Source organism: Lonchura striata, chromosome 5 (genome assembly GCF_050655825.1).
Source record: "Lonchura striata isolate lonStrDom1 chromosome 5, ASM5065582v1, whole genome shotgun sequence".
Taxonomy (NCBI): Eukaryota; Metazoa; Chordata; class Aves; order Passeriformes; family Estrildidae; genus Lonchura; species Lonchura striata.
In genome coordinates, this window is record NC_140707.1 from 48,209,030 (window position 1) to 48,231,356 (window position 22,327).

Sequence of the window (22,327 nt, forward strand, 5' to 3'; positions counted from 1 at the left end):
TGATTCCAATGCAGATAAAGAAAGAGTCTGCCATAATTCTTTGGTGTAGATTCAAAAACACGAACCTTGTCTCATCAGTTTTTACTCCCCATTTATCCATGTTTAGCATTTAAAACAATGGTGGTTTATTATGATTTTTACAAATAAATTGCTATCTATAATCTAGCTTGCTGCATTAAGTGGATTATAGAAACAAATCATAGATAGTGGTCCATTTGTAGCTGTCAAGGAGAAGGTCAGAGCTTTGAAAAGACCATCCATCTCCAAATGATAAAAGTTTTTTCTTCAAAGAGAAATCTCATCCCTTGTGTGGATGGACTTTGTCTACTAATGACAGTACATGTGGCTGCTCCTCTGGAAGGGCTGTCGTGGTGTGCCCCAGCCTCCTCCTGCAGTCCAAGTCTCTGTAAAGCCACTTTTGGTCTTGGGGTTTGCAGTTTCAATGCTATTTTCTTTATCAGAACCATGTGAAGTGTATTTAAAACTGTTCAAATTAACACTGAAAACAGTCAGAGAACTACTGACATTAGATCTTGGCAGACATACCAGAAGAATTTTGCCTTCTCTCTTATGATCATTCCTGTTTGTCATCTGGATGTGGAAGCATTACTATTCACCTGCAGAAGGTTTTCTGAAATTTGCAGTTGTAATTTTTATATAATCAGCTCATATTCCTTACTGTCTATTTTCCCTTTTATACTGAAAATTTTTCAATTTTCAATTTTTCAATAAGTGTCATTGATGTGGGGAAAGTGAAAGCATATTAATAATTATGGAAATTAATCTTCTTTGCCTTAACTCCACTTTTGCTTTTGTCACATTTATGGTATTCTGCAGGGAAGCCCACACATTCTGTTGTCCAAGATCTTTGGGTAGACCCTGTGTGCTTGTATACAGCCAGCAAAAAATTGGGCCATGCTAGGGGAAAGCATGCAAGCATTAAAATAAACAAAACAATTGCTTTTCACTGTGGGAGCATACACCAGACACCATTAGCATAAGCAGAGGAACTTTAGCATTAAAGACATTTGAATAATAGTCCTCAGCCTTCTCCATTGTGTGTCCCTGCTTTACACTGTGCAAAAATCAGATCTTTCTACCCATTTAGCCACAAAATTAGGACGAGTAAATGTAATTTTTTTTTATTAACTTCAGAATGAGCTCTGAGGTGGCAACCACAGGTGGAGAGCTTGAGCAGACCATAAACATTCCTCTCTTAATCAAGGTTGACTTGGGGAATCCATTTCTGTCTTTACAGACAACAGCATTTTCTATATCTTTTTCTCTGTGTGGGGGAAAATACATTAATATCAGATATTTTGTTTTATCTAGTCCTTTCTCACTTATCAAGTCCTTGCAGAGAATCACCTAAGGTAATTGTTGGGCTGCTAAGAACTACATCAAACAAAACAGTAGGAAAAAAAATTAAAGAACCTCTTTATTTCTCCCTGCAAAGAAAGAAATAAAGAAGCTACATCTGAAGTATGTTTATTTTTAGTTGTTTTTAGTGCAACAAAATTTGTTTGCCTGACATACAGAGCTGAAACTAACTTTTCTGAACCACATTTTCACCCTTTTTGTTGCAGAATTATGCAGCCATTTTCCACCATCTCCCAATACTCTGATACAAACTGCATTGGAACCAATGCAACAAAAGTCCTTTTTTAGGTTTAAATTTCACTGCTGGCAAAAACAAGAGAATTCTGGAATAGTGAATTTCAAGAGAGTTTGCTCATGGGCAGGGACAACTATTCCTTTACTGGAACCCTGCACACTTCAATAGCTAAATGCTTTCAACTTTTTTTAAACAGTATTAAGGAAAAAATATCCTCAAGGCATTATTTTTAAAGAGGACTTCAAACATTCCATGAAGAAAAAAAATGCAACGTATTTGAACACCAAGGGATTTGAAGTAGCAAATCTGTTAAAGTGAGCTGATCTTTTGAGTTTCAGGGTTAAATAAGTATTGACCACAAATTAGCAATGCAGACTACTGAAAATTCTGAGGCATTTCAGATTCCTAGCTTGACCAGCAGTAGCCAGATTCTGTAAGAAATCATTTATAAATAAGTTAATTATGTTAGCTCAATTTTAAATTAACTATATTTCATTTTTCCCTCTGAGTTCAACAAAATCCATTATAACATTTACAAGAAGTGCAAGAAAATCCAAGGTTCTTAATCTTTTTCACTACATAGACTTAATTCTGCAGTAACTCAATATTAAAAATTTTAGAGTTTATATTTTAAAGCAGCTGTGAAGCAAACAGATATGCAAGGGTAAATCTGCTCATCTTGAATCCTTCTGCAAATGGTCTGCTCTGGAGGTCATATCAAAGAGATTCTTTTTCCAGCTTAAACCTGTCTTTTCTAAATAGATCTCAACCTGATCTCATTTAATGCATTGATGTCTGGTTTCTAAGTCATTATATTTGCTGTATTACATATCAAAAGGACTCTTGAGAAATTCCCCCGAATTGATAATTCTAATTTCTTATGTATAGCTACTCTATATTCACTCTGAGGACAGCTGTATTGTATGCTAAACCACGAATTGTAAAAATTGATCCTTTTGTATGTAGGTTTGTATTAAATTGAGATACTCTATTTTTTCCTGTTTGTTGCCACACATGGGTTCCTGGTGTCAGTTTGTATTTGGTTGTTTGAGCATATTAAAGTTTTGCTAGTGCTTATGATGTTCTTGCCAAGAGCACTCTTGCAGCAATCTGCACTAGAACAGTCTTTGTGCCAATTACTTCAAAAAGTATTCAGTTATAAACCCAATTTCTATGGCTACTTTTTCAGGTTGCTGTGTATTGATTTCATTTAGTTTCTATTTTTCCATTTTTTTTAATGTTGATCTTCAAATGCTTTTAAGTTTTGCATTATGAAATGACAATACAGTGTTGATAGAGTTGTTAATAAGACATTTATAAAGGTTCAAAGGTATTAAACCTAATGATTTAAATTAATAATACTGCATATATTTAAAGGATGCTGTTTAAAAGTGGAAAGTTTAGAGTCCTTATTGGAGGGGCTTATGAAAATGGAAACCTTTGCAGTGACATAAAGCAAAATAACTGAAAAATTATGATGTGCTGAACTGAAAAAATATAATTATAAATGCAACACGATATTTCTTGAGTTTATATTATAAAGCTGATTTCAGGAGTGTCAGCTCTACAGCATCTTTTGTTCAGAGAAAAGCAGCTTGCTAATCCATTGCAATTAACAAAAAATCACAACACAGGAAAATTAACCTGTTTTACAATACAAATGTGCTTTTGAAAGGACAGATTTGATCATGCAACTTCTACTACTACAATGTACACCAGTGCAAGACTGGACCTCAGAATTCTAACATGAGATCCATCATGGCAATAAAGACATATGTGCCCATATACAGCACAGAACACTGTGCTACGCTGTACTGAAGAGGACCTGCTTATCTAGTACCCCAAATTAAAAAAAAAAATGTAAATGCGTCATATAGCAGAATGAAAAAGCCGTAAGTTTAGGATCTAATAATGTTAACCTAATGGATCCATAAATACTGGAGGAATCTCTGGTCTGCTGTTCATTTCCCAGTCTGTTAAAATTTGATAACTCTTCAAAAACATTTGTGCAGTCTTGAAAATGCTTTTGTTTTGGTTTGGTTTGGTTTGGGTTTTTTTTTAATTACAGCTTTAGTAGTTGTTTATCATATACCAGTCTCCCATTATTCTCACAGAGTAGTTTTAAGATAGACTTAGCCTTGCCAATGTAACTTGGGAAATCTCATGTTCTTGTTTTACCTTCACCCTTTTTTGGAGAGTTTGAAAGCTGTCCCCACTCCCTTCTCTTTAGTTTATTTATCTAAACAGATAACAGAGGTAAGTGGGAGATAAACCTTCAGTATCCTGAGGTTGAAGAACAAGCAGTTTGTTGCATGTGTTCTCAAAATAGTAACTTTAGCACAGAAGAGATCTGTTCCCTGTAGTGTACTTGAATGAAAGTGACTGTGGCTATTGTGCTTGCTGCTGATCTCAACATTCCCCACATGCAATCAATAATATTCTACTCAGGTCATTTTAGGGATTGAGCAGGTGTTTTGAACTGAGCCTACCACACTGGGTTGTTTCTCACATGATGCTTGCCTTTAAGCACCAATAGGTTTGAGGTCTCGTAAGGATACTTTTTTTTAAACCCTTTGGATTAGCTAAATTCTTCTTGTCACTATTTTAAGCAGTAGAATAGCTTTTGAATCTTATTATATGAGGGAGTGATAATAGAGGAAAGATGGGAAAAGCCTAATAGGTGTCCAAAAAACTAGTATCGACATTTTAGCAATAAAATACATCCTGAGACCAAATATGCTGTTTAAATGTAAATACCATTTCTATTTTCAGACTGTCTTTTGCAGGTGTATCTGAAGGGATTTTAAATATACTTCTAGATGGGAAAGAGGCTATTGACCTTGAAACTATGTATGTGTAAGGAATAATCTTCCCCCTCCTTGAAATCCAGCTCATATTCTTTGAATGGGTGCTCAAGACCACAAGTCTGAGCAGTGGTTTCACATGGCATTCATTGCCTAACTCAATCAAGACCGACTGCAAAGCTGTTCCTCAGGAATCATAGACTATTGCCTTGTCTTATTTTCATCTACTATGGTTGTGAATGTAACAGTGACAGATGCACTAAGTACAACTTTTCTTTGTTCTGGTGCAGATTTGATATAACAAGACAAGGTCGGTGTGTAGACAAAATGAAGAATCCGATACTGAAGTTCAGGTTGATAGACATGGTTATACTTTTATGTCAGAAAAGGAAAAACTTTCAGATGTCATTGTGTAAATTCCCAATATGACACTGGGCTCTGTTTTCCTCTTAGTCCAGAGGAAATTCTGCTTCCAAATATTCACTCTTACTTTAGAAATCACCTGAAGCCATGCAGGAACTCATTACCATGCAGAGCGTTAAAACATTCATCTCACTAGTGTCACATACAGATTTTGAGATGCATGAATCAGTGAGTGAAGGAGCACACAGCTCTTTGAAAGGAAAATGAGAGAATATGGGTATAGTTTGTAAGATATTTCCTTGGCCAGTTTCATCAGTTTAAATTGGCTGTGTTTTAAAGATTTAGGTGTTGATTTTGGAAGTATAAAATAACATCTTTGAGAGACCAAAACACATTTGGATGTTTTTGTATGTAATTTTTTTCTAAAAAAAATATTCTACACAATAATTTTAAGACTTCAAATTTAATGTCTTACTAAATGAGCTGGAGGGACAACTTCTGCCAGTGCTGTGGTTTCACACACACAATAAACTGGCATAATCATTTACACAGAGAACAAAAGAAGTAGTTTAGAAATTTGTTTCAAATTGAAGTTTAAGTTTTGAAGAGACATGTGAAAGGTGAAATTCACAGATTTTTCATGCTTGCAGGTTTTTATAGCCTCTGGTAATGCATGTCCTTACTCTGACATCACATATATGTGAAAAGATGGATGTAATATTTAAAGATATCTTTTGACAAAGAAAGTATTTCCATCTTCAGAGGTGAGATTTAGCTTTAAAGGATGATGAGCAGGTTCCAGATGTGTTTTTCAGTTGCTGGGTTTTACTTTCCTTAAGTATTGACAGAGGGAAGGTTTTATCAAGGTCTTTGTGATGCACTTGTTTATAATGAGTAGACATTAGTAGAGCACATCTAAGTGCATATCACTAACAGATGACTAAAGAGAGCATATGGCAGGGAAAAGAAATATATATTTGTCCAACCAATGTGGCTTGTTAACACTCCCACACTCATAAACTCATGTGTTTACATGTGCTTACAATATTTTGCAAATCCGTTTTCTAATCAGCTAAAAATAAAAGCCAAATAATTTTTTGCAATATTGGAGTGTTAGGCAAAGTTGATTTAGATTTTTTGTTTTAAACAAAGCAATTAAGCAGTACAGAAGATTTTACAGTATTTGTTTTGCTTCAGCATTACGTTTTTACAGTATATGTGTTATTTTCATTTCTCAGTGTTAAAAGTTTTGGTTTTGCAAAATGTTTTTTCCTCACCCACCTGCCTATCCAAGGTTATACTACAGGCAATAATATAGATCAGAATAGCCTAAGCAAAATTCTGGTCTTGATTGGGTCACATGATTTATTTCAACCATAAGATTTCCCTGGGCTTCTATAGTGTGAATCATAGAATCACAGTTACACCTACTAATAAACAGTTTGTAAGCAAAGAAGTCTCTGGACAGTTAACCTGGTCCAGCTCCCAGCAATATAAAAAAAAAAGTCTTTTTATTAATTTAATTTAAAAGGTAGATGAAGAAATTATGGGGAAATCTGTACAGTTCTTGACATAAAAAGTTTCTGATGATCCTGTGATCAGGAGTAGAGCATTCACCCACGTTTTTGTAATAGAACACAGTATCACTGTCTTCTCTTGCTGTGACATCTAAATGTGCCTGTCTATTCATATATCATTAATAGAAAGAAGATAATTTAAATATTGATTAGGACAAAGTTTTCAAAAAGAAGCATTTATAAAGGAAACTGCACAGAAGAGCTGAGTTTACTTTTTCTTTTCAGTAAATTCCTAGCAAATTCTTATTATATATTTACATCTGGAGCCAAGTATTGTCCTTCATAAAACAGTTTATTGTTGCAATTTAGCTTCATTAAAGTCATAATACTGCTTTAGGATATGATAGACTAGTGCTGTGGGATTGAATTATAAAGAGATTAATTTTAGCTACGGGAGATAATTGACCCTATAATTCCTATCACCCCTAATCCCAGTTCAAATGAACCAGTGTTAAAAGTGGCAATACTCACAATATAGACAAGGTCATGACCATTAGAATTGTTTTTTACTACCAATTAGATTTTCCCACTTGGTGCATTTGACTAATGTTGTCCTAGAAAGGGGTTTCAGGCATGGAAATACAGTTACTTTAGAGGCACACAGGCACTGGAACTGATGGGTAGTTTGCTGTACATTTGCCAGTGTACAGAATTAGAATGAAGTTGAGTGCTGACCCCTAAAATTTTACTTCACATAGGAATTCAGAATATGTTTTGATCCATGGTGGAATTAGGAGCATGGTAAATAATTTGAATCTGGAAGCAAATTATCTTGAAATTCAACAATGTTAACATATGGTTAACATAGCAGGTTTGGAACTGTCTATACTACATCTGAAGTGTATTTCAGATGAAGAATCAGAAAAAAAAGTGAGGTACTGCCTGAATAGAGAGTTGTTCAAAAACAAATAATTTTGATATTTAGCTGCAAATGACATAAAGGTTTAGAAAAATACAAAGATATATATATATATATATATATATATGATATTGCTTAAAAATTCCCTAAAGTGTTCGTGCCAACTTCAAACACACTAGCATAAGGACTCTTACAAAAAAACAACAGAAAAATGATACTTTTGCATAGCATGTTCAGGATAAGATAAATTTTCACATTTTTACCAGTTATCCATCAGCATTTTTCCAAGCATGTACAGATTTGAGTTTTGCAGTAAGCTGAAACTGCATGATAAAAAGAGACAGATAATGATAAAAAGCAGATGTATATGTAAGCCTAGCTTGAAGGAGCAAAATATACTATTACTGCCCCTCCTGTGAAGTTAATCCTATTTCTTTCAGCTATTTCTTCATTAGTTAATGAGGTTCTAAGAAAAAGAAATAATTAAAGTGGTTTTGAAATACTATTTTTGCATCTTTGCCTTTAGGAACTTTTTCAAATATTCATAGAATAGTTTGCCCTTGAAAGGTGCATTAAGTGTGAGTTTAGGCAACAGTTACTTTAAACATGGGTGGTCAGAAACCTGTAACTGAAATTGCCATGCACAGCAGCTAATCAGTTTCTTCATTCAGATTCACCACACTGGCTAGGCTCAAATTTTGCAATAGTTGTGAAAGGATATGTTTCAATGATTAGGTCAAAAAAAAAAAATAATTTCAAGTCTTATATCATAGACCTATTAGCACTAATTGAATCTGAATTTGGATGCACTTTGTGATTTGTGGTCTTAAAAATGACAAATTTTCTTCTTACTTTCTATTATCAATCTCAGATCAGAAGTAAAGGGTTTGTCTTCTGTCTTTGTGAAATGAGTATCAGTGCACTTTTACCCCATTTTTGTCACCTACTCCTGTGACCCAGGAATTTACCAACTTCTCTGGGTAGGGAGTCTAGTTTCTCCTGCCAGTTGTCTTAATGTTGATGTTGTACCACATTCTGAGGATGAAAATCTGTGACAGCCTACAACTGGCAATTCTTGTGCCTCTCTTATCCATGAGTACAGGAACTGTAATTTGCCTTTTCATTTCAATATGCTGTATTTATATTATTTTACTGGATAAAACAACCCCTTTATTTATACACAAAACTCCTGAAGGAGTGAAACTGGAAGTGGTAAATTATTCTTTTCACAGAGTTTCAGTTTACTATATTTCAGGGAACATAGAAAGGGGATACAGTTCTTATGGATCCTATTGGATCTGAGCATCTTCTGGTATTATCTATGTTGTGCATATGGAAGAAAACCACCACCCCCAGAGCTTTCCATACATGCCTAGTGCACTAGGCAAAGGCCTTACATGTATACCAACTCTTTAAATGTTTTGCTGTGGATGCAGAAAGACCATCCTACACCTGAGCTCACAGATCACCTGTAGGCTGTTGCTTCTCCATTTGCCAACCACAAAGAAGAAAGTCAAGGCAGTGTTTCCATGGTGTACGTGATAACTAACTCGATTAAATCCATTATGTTTCAAAAGTGCTGGTCTTTCTTGTGCTACATTCAATTTCCTAGTATTATAAAGTGGTTACTTTATTAATTTCCAGCTTCATTATTTCAGTTTTATCCCACTCTCTCTTTTGTTGAATTTCTACTTCTGTGATGGCTTTTCCTTCTTTGTGTAACAGCCACCACAGCAAAAATCAACACCACAGCAGTTCTTAGGTTTTTATTTGATGAATGTGGAGTGTTTGCCTCTTATGTTCTTTTTGCCATGAGGACAAATAGGGCATGTTGACAGCCAATATTAATAAGCTTAACAAGATAGTGGCAGTTACTTAGTACAATTTTAGGCAGTGTTAGTGATCTGTAGGGAACAGTAAAGCTATCCTTTAAAAAAAACTGATGTCACAGTTGCATTCAGAATTCACTGGTATTTTTTATTGTTTTTATTTTCCAGGTGATTCATATAACGGGCCGGTTACGTCTGAGAGTATCCCTGTCACACGGGCGGACAGTGCCCAGCCAAATCATGGGACTTGTTGTCGTTGCTCATGCTTTGCCACCTCCTACAATTAATGAAGTCAGGATTGACTGCCACATGTTTGTCACTCGTGTGAATATGGACCTCAATATCATTTACTGTGAAAATAGGTATGGCCTTTAGATCCTTTACTTCTTTGTTTTAGTTGCGTGTATTCTTTGTTCCATGGGCTCGGCAAGAAGTTTTGAAATTTTTGACTCTTGCAATGTCACCCTGGTGTTGTAGGAGAGCATTGAATTCACTCTCATCATCGCTACCTTCATTTTTATTACATGCTTAGAAGATAAAGGTAAATTTAAAACTGTAATTTGCAGGATGTCTTCTGGAACAGGGCAAGATACCCCAGGAAATATTCCTCTAAGCTTTCTCTGCTTTTAACAATCTTTCACCGTCCCTCTCACAGGCAAGATTTGGGACTAGACAGACGTTGGTCTGACCTGTATGCCTGTCCTTATGCTCCTCCATCCTCCCCTCCACAAGTTTTTCTGTAGGAAGTTTTAAAGTTTTCCATTTTTGAACTAATTTGCAGATTACAGCTATCATGCTCAGTGTTTAATGGAACAGAAGCACAGATGGCCTAGATAGTAGGCTAGAGAGGTGGGATCTGTTGCAGTTAGAGGTGGGAAAACTGTAGAATAAAATTGGTTAAGGGCATACTGGGACAGACAGCAGTGAAGTGGGAACAGGTGATGAGGAGCTGGCTGGGGGGGCTGTGTTCTACGTGATAGTGCTGAGTGATCTGGGGAGGTGAAAGAGAGGATTTAAATTCAGTCCCGCTCCCTGGGGGCTGGGTGCCCGTGGCGCTGGGGGCTCTGCGTGGTGACCTGTGAGGGCAGGACATGGCAGCCAGGGCCCATGCCACCCCCCAGAGGGGAGCTGGATGGCCGGGGGGCACAGGGCAGCTCCAGCCCCTGCACGGGCATCTCCCGAGGACGGCGGTGCGAGGGCTGGGCCGGGCCAGGCAGGGCTGTGGGAGCCGGGCACGGACAGGGGCTGCCATGGCGGGCTGGGCTGTGGGTGGGGTGGGGAGGGCCTGGACAGCAGAGGGGTGATCAAGGCCATTAAGACCTCGGAGTACTGATTTTGAAAGACCAAAATATAATCCAGGGAATAGGTATTTAGAGCAGAGTGAAAATATCTGAGAAGGAAATTACATGTAATACGTTTGGGTCCATTGATGAAGTCTGAGGTATGCGGAAAAGGTTGGAAAGGAAGAAGGAACACAGCCAAAAGAAATTTTGTGAAGAGGACATCATCAAAAAGTGGAAGAAACAAGGTGACTACTGCAAGCTTTTCTTATGACAGCAATGATGGCATATTTTAAATTGAGTGGAAGCTCTCTTATATAAGAAATCATAATTGCTCAATTATAGTGGAATACCTGTGATCAGGATAGCACATCAATATAAACTTTTATTAAAAAGGATAAACAACTGTTTTGTTGAATCAGGATCTTAAACAACTTAAAATAATCTTGGATTTCAATTATGAGGTTGTCTTTGCTGCCACATTGCTGCATTGCTGCAATACTTTTTAAAATAATATTACTTGACTATTAGAAACTTCTTCTATACTTCCAAAGAGTTTTCTAAAAGGGAATATATTATTCTTATTTTTAAGCTTGGAAAAATTGTTTAATGGAAAATGGCTTGCACAAGGTCACAAAATAAGTGGACAATGGCATTAAAGCTTGGGCTGTTTGCATGAGGCTCTACCCAGTGAGTATCGAGATGCTGTATAATCTGGCAGCTGGCAAAAGAGCTCTGGGTGTTAGGAATAGGATCTAGAACAAAACTTTTCCCTAAGCCTCTGATTTCACTGTGCCCTACCTAGGTAGTAATGGAAAACTGCTACCACTGCAGAGATTTTCAAAGGCCTCTGTGAAGTCAGTTGCTGGTATCTATCCAGTTCCTAATGAACAAATTCCCTTTTAACAAAATCACCTGCACTTACTGTTGCCTTTATTGGCAACCTCCATTAAAAAAGCCAGGAATCAAATATATGTGAAAAATGAACTCTTCCATCAGGTCAAGAATTATATGAACTTTTAGGCCAAATTAGGAAGATTTATGCTTTCTCTGCTGTGAGTTTGGCATTTTTATGAGCCCTAAATAGTATATGTGGGGTTTTTTTAATTAAACATTTTTCTCAAACCTTCCCTTTATATTCATGTAGCAATAAAACTTTCAAATGCCCGAGAAAGACATCACTGAAAACTGTAAAATTCATCAGGTGAGGTGCACTGATTGGTAGTCACATAGGAAGTGCTGATAAAACATGGTAAACTATGTTAAGACAGCAAGAAAGTGTTGAGTTTATTAATTTTTTTCAATTTTTAAGCTGAAGGCAAAATTATAAACCAACTTTTTCTTGTTTGTTATGGATTTATCTCATGGTAATGCAGAATGCATATAGTGGTACTTGAATGTATGCTACAATAATTCCACTTTAAACCTCTGTGTCTTTGTTAAAAATCTGTTTAAAATATTTTATAAAAGTAGTTTCAACTAGTAGAAATACTTCTGCCAGTGCTGGGAGGTGAATGTGATCTCACTGATGCAGCAGGATTTTCACTCATGGAAAATGAAATAAAATTGAAAGAACTTGGATTTCATAACAGCTACAGTGCCAAATATGACTGTAAAACTGAAACAAAACAAAAAAAAATAAAATAAAAACAGAAAATGGGAAGGAATTAACAGAACAGCTGATTGAAGTTGTCAGATTAATTATCTGTGTGTTTGCCAAGGCTGTTCTCTGAGTCAGGGACGTTGGGATCTCTCTTCTGGGATTATAGAAAAGGAGGTAAGTATCCCACCCTGAATATATGAGCTTGACTCCTGGCACTTGCGGGCAGCTACGAAATTCTTTGTGGTGCCACAGTAAAGCAAGCACAACATTGATGAAAACAGAGAAAAATGGATCCATGCTGGGCAAGCTGTAAGCACTATTTATGGAGCAATGGGGAGTTACTGGCAGCTGCAGGGAGTACGGAGCAGAAGCCATGCCACTTAACTGAAATGAATGCTCACAGTGGACCATTGGATCAGCAGGGGTGAGATCAATAGTACTCCTGCTTTTCCAAGTGGTTGCCTGCTTGAAACAGCCGTGAGCAGGAATGACATTACTCAAGTCTTTGGGTGCATCTTGTTACTTTCCTTGGAATGAAGAGATCTCCTTCATAATCCTGGAGTCAGTGCAAAAACTAGCCAGATATTAGCTTCCCTCTGAGAAAAAAATTGTTAGCTAGTATACTGGCTGTTTCTAAAAATTAATATTTTTCTTTGAGTGTAAAATAAGGGCGTAAAATTTTGTGGCCTAAAATGTGGTACGTAAATCTGGGTCTATTTTGCTAATGTAGGATTTGTGTCTTCTAAGATTCACCATCTAAAATAACCTGGGATTTCTTTATTAGTCAGTGGAGTGAGAAAAGCACCTGCAAAGGATAAATCACCTCAGATGGTGATAAATAACTAAAAGCAAAATGAGAGGCTGCTGCTAGAGTGCATGATCAGTCTGTGTGTTTTCAGAATCAACTGTTAAGGATTGAAGACCATTTGGAGAGAGAAAATAGCCAGTTTAATGTGGACTGTGATACCACATCTGCTAAAATGTCCCCAAAAAGAAATAAGCATATGGCAGAGGTTTAGCTTGTTGACCATGACAGTGGTTGTCAGTAAATCCTTCAGATATGCAGAAGCAGTCTTGTGTAGCAAACCTCAAGCCTACAAATGTGTGCACAATTTCAGCAAATTCAGCAAAACACTGTACCATATGCCTACCTTTAAATTTCAATCATGTTAACAGTCCTGTAAGTCAGTGGAACCATTGATCTGCTCAAACACAAGCCTGTGCATATGTTTTACAGGACCACAGGATAGTGGCCTGCCCCTTTCTACTAGGCCAGCAGGGTGGGATTTCCTCTCTCTGATTTTATCATAGAATGTACCACAATCATTGAAGATTATTTCAAATCCTAAAAAAATATTCTATATCTAGAAAACAGACATAGTTTCAAATGCTTACGTGAGCAGGACATTTTCTAATTTTCTTTTTAATTTCTGTACTGTGTTTAAGGACGTTGACACCTTGACTCTCCATGATACAAGTTTACACAGGCACGCAGACTCAAGTACACAGACACACACACACAAAGGTCTGCAGAATAGATTTTAAAGTTTCTGTGTGCAATAAACAACAAAGTCCCAGTTGAAAGGGCCCAGAGTGAAAGCTGAGCTCCCAAATGAGTTAGACTAAAAAAGATAACACCCTGAGGCATCTGTGTGTCTCAGCATTTAAATTATATCCCTTGAAATATGAGTTTGGACTTGGTGCCAAGAAATGGTTGAAGAGCTTTTTCATGAATATACCCAATAGAAGACCAATCTGTTGAAATGAAATGTGTCTCTAATCATTTGGTATAAACATAACATGTTTCTACTTTATTATGTAACCTTGAATCATCTTAGTCTTTTAATGAGGATTTTGGATTGTCACTAATGCTTTACAATTTCATGGAATTATATTTTCCTGATGTTATGCTACATGGAGAATATGTACTAGAATTTAATTTTCCACTTAGTTAAATAGATAAAATAATTTCCAGGTTTCTTTAAATTTTTTTTTCCTCTAAGGCCTTGTCTCATTTGTACAGATATTCCATTCAAATTATATAATGCTGAAAAACTTTTTAGCAGATTTAACTTTCTGAGTCATTTGACAATTCTTTTGTTCTTTTCTTTCTTGAATTATAGGCTGTATGTTCTTTTTCCTTTTTAGGATTAGTGATTACATGGATCTGACCCCTGTAGATATTGTAGGAAAGAGGTGTTACCACTTCATTCATGCTGAAGATGTGGAAGGCATTAGACATAGTCACTTAGACTGTAAGTACTTCCAGTTTTGTCAAAATAATCTGGTACAACAACTGATTGCTCCTAAACTATTATTTATGCTCCACAACTGGGATCTTCATCTTACACCTGCCTTTTTTTTTTTTTTAAGGGGTTTTCATAGAGGATGGTTTAAATGTAATTTGTGTGATTTATTTTCAAGTCTTTTTATAGACATATAAGACCATTTAAATATGTGAAAATAAACATTATATTTTTGTTACTTGAATTTCCAGCAGCTGTTAATTTACATGTGCTATGCATTATTTTAAGCATTAAAGAGGTATTGCTTACATGAGAAACTCCTTCCCTGGTACAGGAGAAGAACTCCTCCTGTGAGAATTTTGGGTTTTTCTGTGTCATAACATGAATGACAATAAACTGCAGCATAATTGGGATTTCACCAGGTTTTTTCATACAGAACTGAGCTACAGCTCTACTAGTGCTTTAACCACCCCATGTGTTAATACCTAAATGGCCCCGTCCTTATAGCATCTATGTCCCTGTTATATGCACACTGGTAGTATCTGATTAGGATAAGGAAAACAGAAGTACAAAAATATTGCAAGAGACAAGCCTTACCAGAGAACACGTGCAGTGTCTGTGTATGGGGGAAGGGAGGTTCAGCATGATTCCTTGTAATTAAACTCTTTGTGTTTCTTTTACTAAAAGCCATAGGGCCTAATTCTTTTCTTGTTGAGATCTGTTGACTTCAGTGATGGGGCTTCTGATTTACCCTTGTGCGAAAAAAGATTTATGCCCATAATCTCTAATTTATCTGTGCCTGCAGTGAAGACAGATAATTCTTTGGAAGTTTCAGTGACTGACTGAATTTATGATTGACTTTAGTGTTTTTCTTAATGCAGAAGACGAACTGCAAACGGCTTCTTAAATTCAGAGTTACAGATTTGAGTAACTCTGCTCCCCCTGCATCATGTCCTGGTAACATTTCCTAATAATAGGGCAGCAGCCCAAATGCAGCCACAGTTAATTAGATTTTACAAAACCATATGACTGCACTAGAAGGCAGAAAAAAATGTTCCATCCCAAATTACCTTGCATGATCTTGCAAGGGAAGATAAGAGGATATCTCTGACCGGAAAGCAGGAGAATAGGGACAGCTTCTATAACAACATATGGCAGCCAACAGCAGCATTAGGCTGTGTAAAGACTTCAGAAGTTTCTAGAATGTAAAATGTGCTTGGCATAAAGTCAAGCTAGATATATTTCTGCAGGAATAAAAAAAATAAAATCAACTATCCAAAAGGATAAACAAAGTAATTTTGTGTCATTTAAATTTTAAGCACTTGATATCCAGGAGAATATGTCAGTTGCTGAGAAATGAAGGAACAAATTCAGAAACTCAAATTCTTGGTGCTCTTGTAACTGGAAGTCAAAACTGACAAGTTGCACTTTCACTGCACTATCTGGCCAAGGAAATAAAAGATATTTATGACTCAGATTTACCTTACCACCTGGCATAGATGAACATCACATTTGAAAAAGACCTTAATCTTCTGAATGACCACTTCTCTCTCGAATAGGATATCTTTTATGAAACATTAATCTTCAGAAAAATTCAAGATCTATGCAGAGAGTATGAGTGCAGTGTGGTCAAGTATTTAAGCACTGGACTAGAACTCAGGAGACCCTGAAGACAAGAATGACGTCAAGAAAATCATTTCAACTTTCTGTATTTCTGCTCTCACTGTATGTCCAGTTCAGCTGATTGCAAACTTTACACACACAGGAATTTCTCTCACTTTCAACATCCACAATGTGGATGCAAAGCAGGGCTCACAAACTTTGCTGCATGGCTATAGCATTATTATTTTTGCTAGGCTAGTTGTTTTTTTTTTCAATAGACAGGGATGGTTACATCTTTTATGCATATTTGTTTTTTTGCCTTATAGGAACAAGATGTTCATAGAATCATTTAGGTCGGAAGGAACTCTGGGATATCATCTAGTTCCACCTAATACTCTAAACAGGATCAGTAATAATTCAAAACAAATTTTTTAGCACTTTGTCTAGTTGATGTTGAAAAACTTCAGAGTCATCTATAATTTCTCAGAATCACTAACGTTCCAATTAGCTTAATAAGTGTCAGTTATCATCACTGTAATTTTGGGGGGCTTTTTTCCCTCCTATCCAGTTAGAATTTCCCTGTTTTGATAGTACAGCTCATGGCTCCATCTTTGCAGTATCCTGCTTGCAGATATGCTGCTAGGTACCCCTGAAGTCACCTCATCTTCAGGCTAAACAAGCCTAGTTGCACAGCCTTTCCTCACAGAGCAAGTACACCAGCCACTGGGTGCCTCGACAGACCTCTTCTGAGCTCACTGAAATTTATCAATATATTTCCCATGGTTGGAGGCTAAAATTAGATTGCAGATGCAATTGAATGAGTGATGAGTGAAGGGGAATAATGACTTTCTGTGCTCTGCTGGCTGTACACTTTTTAGTACAGCCCTGCTGATTCATGCTTAGCATAGTGTGCAATAGGACCCCCAGGTCCCTTTCCACAAAGCAGCAACCCAGCGAGCCAGTTCCAAGCCTGTAACATAGCAGGGAATATGTCCATCCCAGATACAGGACTTTGCATTTGTCTTTTCATGTTTAAACTTGTGCTCTTTATGAAAGATCTTCAAGTTTATATTAGTCTTGAGAATAACTGGGGAAGTACTATAAGTTCTGCAGAAGCCAAAGTGGCTTTGCCCAGAGAGATGTTTGACTTCAAGCATTTGACAATACAAATTGTATAGAAACCAAGAGAAAAAAAAATTGTAGAACCCCAAAATACTTCATAGCAACTTGCCAATCCTAAAAACTCAAATTCAAGCCAAACAAGAAACAGAAAATCCTTCTGGTTTAGTAAAACTACAATTAGACCTAAAATTCATTAACTGGTGTACACTGGCTGTGGAAGGTGGAACCCAGCAGAACTGGTTCCCCAAAACAGAGAGCACAAGATATTTGCCAGTACAACATAGGAAATAGCTGCTTGAGATCATAATGGGAAAAAATAAAACAAAAAACAAAACAAAAAAAAAAAAAGAAAAAAAAAGGCAAAAAAAAAAAAAAAGCAAACCAAAAAAAGCAGATTTGTGCAATATTTTGCAGAGGACCTGGAATCTAAAGTAATGGATAGAAAGCACTTGTGAAAAAACAAAGCAGGACTTGAGAAAGTAACAAACTGAAAAGATTGTGTTTGATAGAGGATGCAACCAAAAATCTTGATTTATTTTTACAGAAGAGAAAATAATTTTCAATTATTAAAACAAGAAGAAATCTGAATTGCAGTTGTAGATTTCTTGTTTAAAAGAAACACAAGTAAAACTGCTATTCTGCCTATTTACTGACAACATATCATAAGGAAAAAGTAAGACCGTTACATCCTGCTTTCTCATCCAAAATATTCAAAGATATCAAAGAGAAAAACAAGCAAAAAAGAAAACCTTGCACAAAATCACAAGAAAAAAAATGAAGAGGGTTGTTGATTACTTCAGATCATAGTAGCCCATTAGAAACATAGAAAAGCAGGCCTTGTTAGCTCTATCTCAGATAAAAGAAGACAAAAGCAGTTTCAGGAATGCAACCATAACAAGTATAATTGTGAAGAAGGTCTGCAAGGCTATAGCAGTGACAACGGGCTTTTGTGAAGGATCTCCTGCCCTAATGAAAGGTCATTTATGGTCACTGGGAAAGCTTTCATTGGTTTCAATGGACATGGGGGTTATGCCTTAAAAAAGCAATTTTTTGTGGACTAAAACTCTGAGCTCAGCCAAGTAAATAGCAAAAATTCCACTAGGTGGAATTGCCTTGAATCCCTTTTGAATTAATAAAACAACATTCATATTCTGCCTGCATTTATAGCAACACCATAATATATGGCACGATAATATAATCTTTTTCCAAACAGAAAAAAAGTTTATGGCAATTGCTTCTCTTCTGTTTCATTCAAACTTTGAATGATCATGCTCTTTCACAAATCTCTCAGCCAATTTTTTGGTGTTATAATTCTACCTTATTAAGCTCTTTCCTGTTTTAAAATGGTTCATGGTTTCAGGAGTTTGGGAATCTTCTTATTTGTTCATCTTCACAATTGCTGTTGAACAAATTGCTGGTAGAATCATTATATAAATCGAATTTTTCTCACAGAGGTCATAATTAAAATGTTCTCCAGTCTAACAGCCTGTACACATCCAGTATCATGACCCAGCTGTTGGCTCAGCTAACACACAAAAACTGGCTAAGCTACAACAACTTTTGTTTCAATCCAAACCCTCAAAAATTACAGGTCTGGCTGTACCCTGGCACAGATGGAGTCTCTAATCCCAGCTCTGTAACAGAGCTCTTCATTAGGTTACATGCCATGAAAGAATTGTAATTGAATGTTTTGTGTTTCATAGTTATGCATCTAGAACTACAGCCTAGAAAGACCCATGATGGGCCAGTTCTACTTCACAGCTTGTACGAGTGGGGAAGGTGATAGATCTTCTCTATTTCCTTACCCCTGTGTAAAAGCAGTGCTGGACTGAAGTGCGTGTCAAGCATAGGGTAGTTCAAACACTTTCACCAAGCCATGAGTCCCTGCATGAGAACTGCCTTTGTTCTTATGACATCAGTGACAAAAATCCCTCATCTTAAAGTTAGCAGGATACATTTGATGTCAAATCAACACCAGAAATCAAGCAGATCAATAAAATTACTGTTGTATCAGGTCTTAGCACTCTCTATAGAACACAGCAAGGGCAGTTGCTCCTCTTGGGAGTACCATGCTGTGCCCGTGTGCTTCCTTTTTTTGACACCATTATCATTCAGAAGTCTGTAACAACCCTTTTTTTTTAAAGTTCATTTCCTGCTATGAATGAGTGGATGTCATATGCTGTAGGAGTATGCATCTTCTATTTAATTGTAAAAAATTAAAGGTCTTCATTGAACATCAAGTACTTTATGTTACTATTCAGTGAAGGTCATTAAAAAAATAGCAAGGAAGGATAAAAGTCAAGACCTCTGAAGGCAACCATGAATATACTTTAGGGCAAATATATGATAACATGCCATAATTTCAAAATTAATATATTGTTTGCAAGAACACTGTCATAAGTACTTGCCAATTGGTATTGGTATGTAATATGTGCTTTTTCATTTTGCAATCCTAATTGAGGTCTGAATTCAGAAACCTGGCTCTGACAAGAAAGAGACTGTTGTTGTCAGCTATTGCTTAGAAAATATCTTCCTCTTTCTTCAGGATTTGATTTACAGCTATAAGAAATACATTTCCTCAGGAACAGTGAGCCAGAGCAGTTCATTTCCCATAAAGCAAAGGTCTCTGATGAGTATGTTTGGTAGCACTCACTCTCATCTACTTTATCTGGTTTCCAGTGGTTAGAATAATCCAGTCTTTCTGAAAATAAACTATTCCACATTCACCTTTTTCATGGCTCCCCTATTTTTCAAGGAATATTACCCCCTCAGTCTGCTTTTAAATCAGTTATATATTCATGCTTTCTTTTATGTATGTTCAGTAGAAAAAAATCTATTGCTCTACAAAATATTGCTTAGAGGTTTAGCCTACCAGCTGTAGTTGAACTAACCCTTTTAACTTATGCACATCAGTTATAATTTTTTATTCTCTTAATAACCTCAAACACATGAAAAACAAATAGAATGAGTTGATAATTTCTAACAGTAAAATACTTCACATATTTTGCTATCATGCTGTGGAATAACTCTGCAATGTCAAGTAGCTCACAATTAGTAAAACTGTAGGGGGAAAAAAAGAAGTGTTTTGATCCTGAGGAATTTTTATCCTAATCAGATCGAAATTTCAATGCTCTTGTAGTGCTTAATATCTTCAATAAGCAAAAAAATCAAACTGATTCCAATGTCAGGTTTTACATTCCAGGACTGAAATAAAATGCTAAAATATACAAATGAATCTCATGTTTGGACAAGTTTATTATCATCACTGGAAAGCAAGATTGATTCTAAATTAGGCTGATAGAATGTCAGGCTTTAGCTATTTCTTAAACTAAGCCCAACTGGCACCCTGATGACAGCCTAGTGTATGTTGTTTTCAAAGTATTGCAGAAGTGCTGGTCTGACTACCTGCACAACCTTTCTCCGTGTCCATAGTATAGGCCTGCAAAGATTCCTGTATTGGACACTTGGCACCCTTTAGTGTTTTTGGCTGGAGCTGGTGGTGATACAGCAAGATGAGGGAGGAGATAAGAAACTGGAAAAAATGTAAGCATGTAAAGAATTTTATTTTTTTTTTGTCTGATATGAGGCAAAACAGGATCATGGACTTTGGTTTTAGCACATGCCTAGTGTTTGTTTCTCAGTCCTAATGAATCTTAAGGTTACTACCCTAGAGTATAGACATTGTCATGTTTTTTAGCCCTACTTTGAAATACTGAGGATGTTGTGTTTGCTCCTGCAAATTCTTCTTTGGGTTACATGAGATATTGGTCTGTGTAGCTTTATTTTTTTGTCTGCTTTTTTGAACAAAGCCAGGTACTTTAGAAGGGGGAAAACAGTCTGTAGTATGCAATTATGTGTACCTTGTACCTTTGTTTTATACACTATTAACTCATGGCTGGTTCATTTCTTGACAGGTGATGCTTATATTTTTGTGCATGGAGGACAGTTGTTGCTATTGTAATATTTGGTGTTTTATTTATTCATTAACCAGAAAAATACTCATAAATCATTTTTAATCCCAAGGAATTTCCAATCTTTGTAATATTTTGTGCCTCAGTTTTTCAAATGCAAATTTTTTTCTATTGGACAAATGTTTTCTGTATGTAAAGTAGATAAGTGTTTATCAGGAGAATCTGATCTTTGGGATAGTAAACAAGCCAGAAAACTCAACAAATATTAACCTTAGGGTATTTAAATCATTAGCTGCTAAACCTAGTTGCAGAATTTTGTCTTCTGTAGCTTAGCAATATCCAGTTATTCTGAAAGGTACCTCAAATATTATTTGCATCAATAACCCTTTAACTTAATTCCTGATGCTGTTTGATGCTATTTCATCTTCAAATTAAATCTAATACAATACTGATTTTGTACTGATTTTGATTCCCATTTCAGTTTGTACTTTCAATTGTGTCTTCCATAGCTCATAGTTAGTTGAAATTTGCACCCAAAATCTCCTATTTTGACCTTAGAAGTGTACATAATGTCAGCTGTATAAATACATGTTGCATTAAGGAGTTATAGAGTGAAGGTTATGCTCTGACTTCTGCTAGTAATCTCTGTATTTTCCAGATTCTCTGTTAATAATTTTCTGGGGTCTTTTTAAAGTTTTTTTGTGCTCAAAATTTCCAACCCCAAAAAGAAATTTAGATATTTTGATATTATTCTTGTGATAAATTGCAGAAGTATATGTTAAATAGCAAAGCCATGGGAATAAAGGACGTTATTGTACACATCCAGCAGCTCCACCTTCATTCTGTCCACTAAGCTATTTCTATTCTTTTTGCTAGGGGATGTAAATGTATGCCATTTTTAAAAAGGACGGAAGTAATTCATTCACCTTTCTATCTTCATCGTTGAGGTTCTCTCCAAGATTTCCAAGATCAGAAGTTTCCATCACCTTGTAGTCTAAATCAGAATGTGTCTTGCCCCACCATAAATCCAAGAACGGATTAAAGATTTTGCTTGAAATTTACTAGGCTCTGAAATACCCCATCCTATAATGTCACTATGAAGGTATGACAGAATTGTTGCAGACTTTTTCAGGATTTTAGAAACCTGTTAGTGCTGTGGTCTATTTCTCTTCTTTTTCTTTTTCAAAGGTCTGTACTACTGACCTTGTGTGTCTAAGGGAGACAGTTTTCAAGGCTGTAAGGATAGAAAAACAGTATCAGTAAATTTTGTAGCACATATCAAATGTGTGGAAGTAGGTCTTATTAGCACTCATTTGAAAGAACCTGCATAAATCACCTGAGGCTTTGCCATCCATGTGTCATGTGGTGGGTCTGTGTTGGTTTTGATGCCTGGTAACCTATAAAGTGTGTGGGCTGGTTCAGGACTTTGCCTCAGTCCTTTGGAATGTCCTTCAAAACACCTGAACCTTTTACTCAATGTCCATAGGTTGCTAAGTATTGCTTCTGAGAGCATAAA

The 22,327-nt window shown here is 36.2% G+C and overlaps 1 protein-coding gene across 7 annotated transcripts in view; it reads left to right on the plus strand.

The window, feature by feature from the left end:
* NPAS3 (neuronal PAS domain protein 3) overlaps positions 1-22,327 on the plus strand; it is a 589,208-nt gene that overhangs the window by 548,912 nt on the left and 17,969 nt on the right. For all 7 annotated transcript variants that reach the window (XM_085582101.1, XM_021542664.4, XM_085582102.1 and 4 more), the window contains 2 exons: positions 9,216-9,409; positions 14,079-14,185. In XM_085582101.1, coding sequence (XP_085438227.1) covers positions 9,216-9,409; positions 14,079-14,185 — 301 coding nt within the window. The remainder of the gene's footprint in view (positions 1-9,215; positions 9,410-14,078; positions 14,186-22,327) is intronic.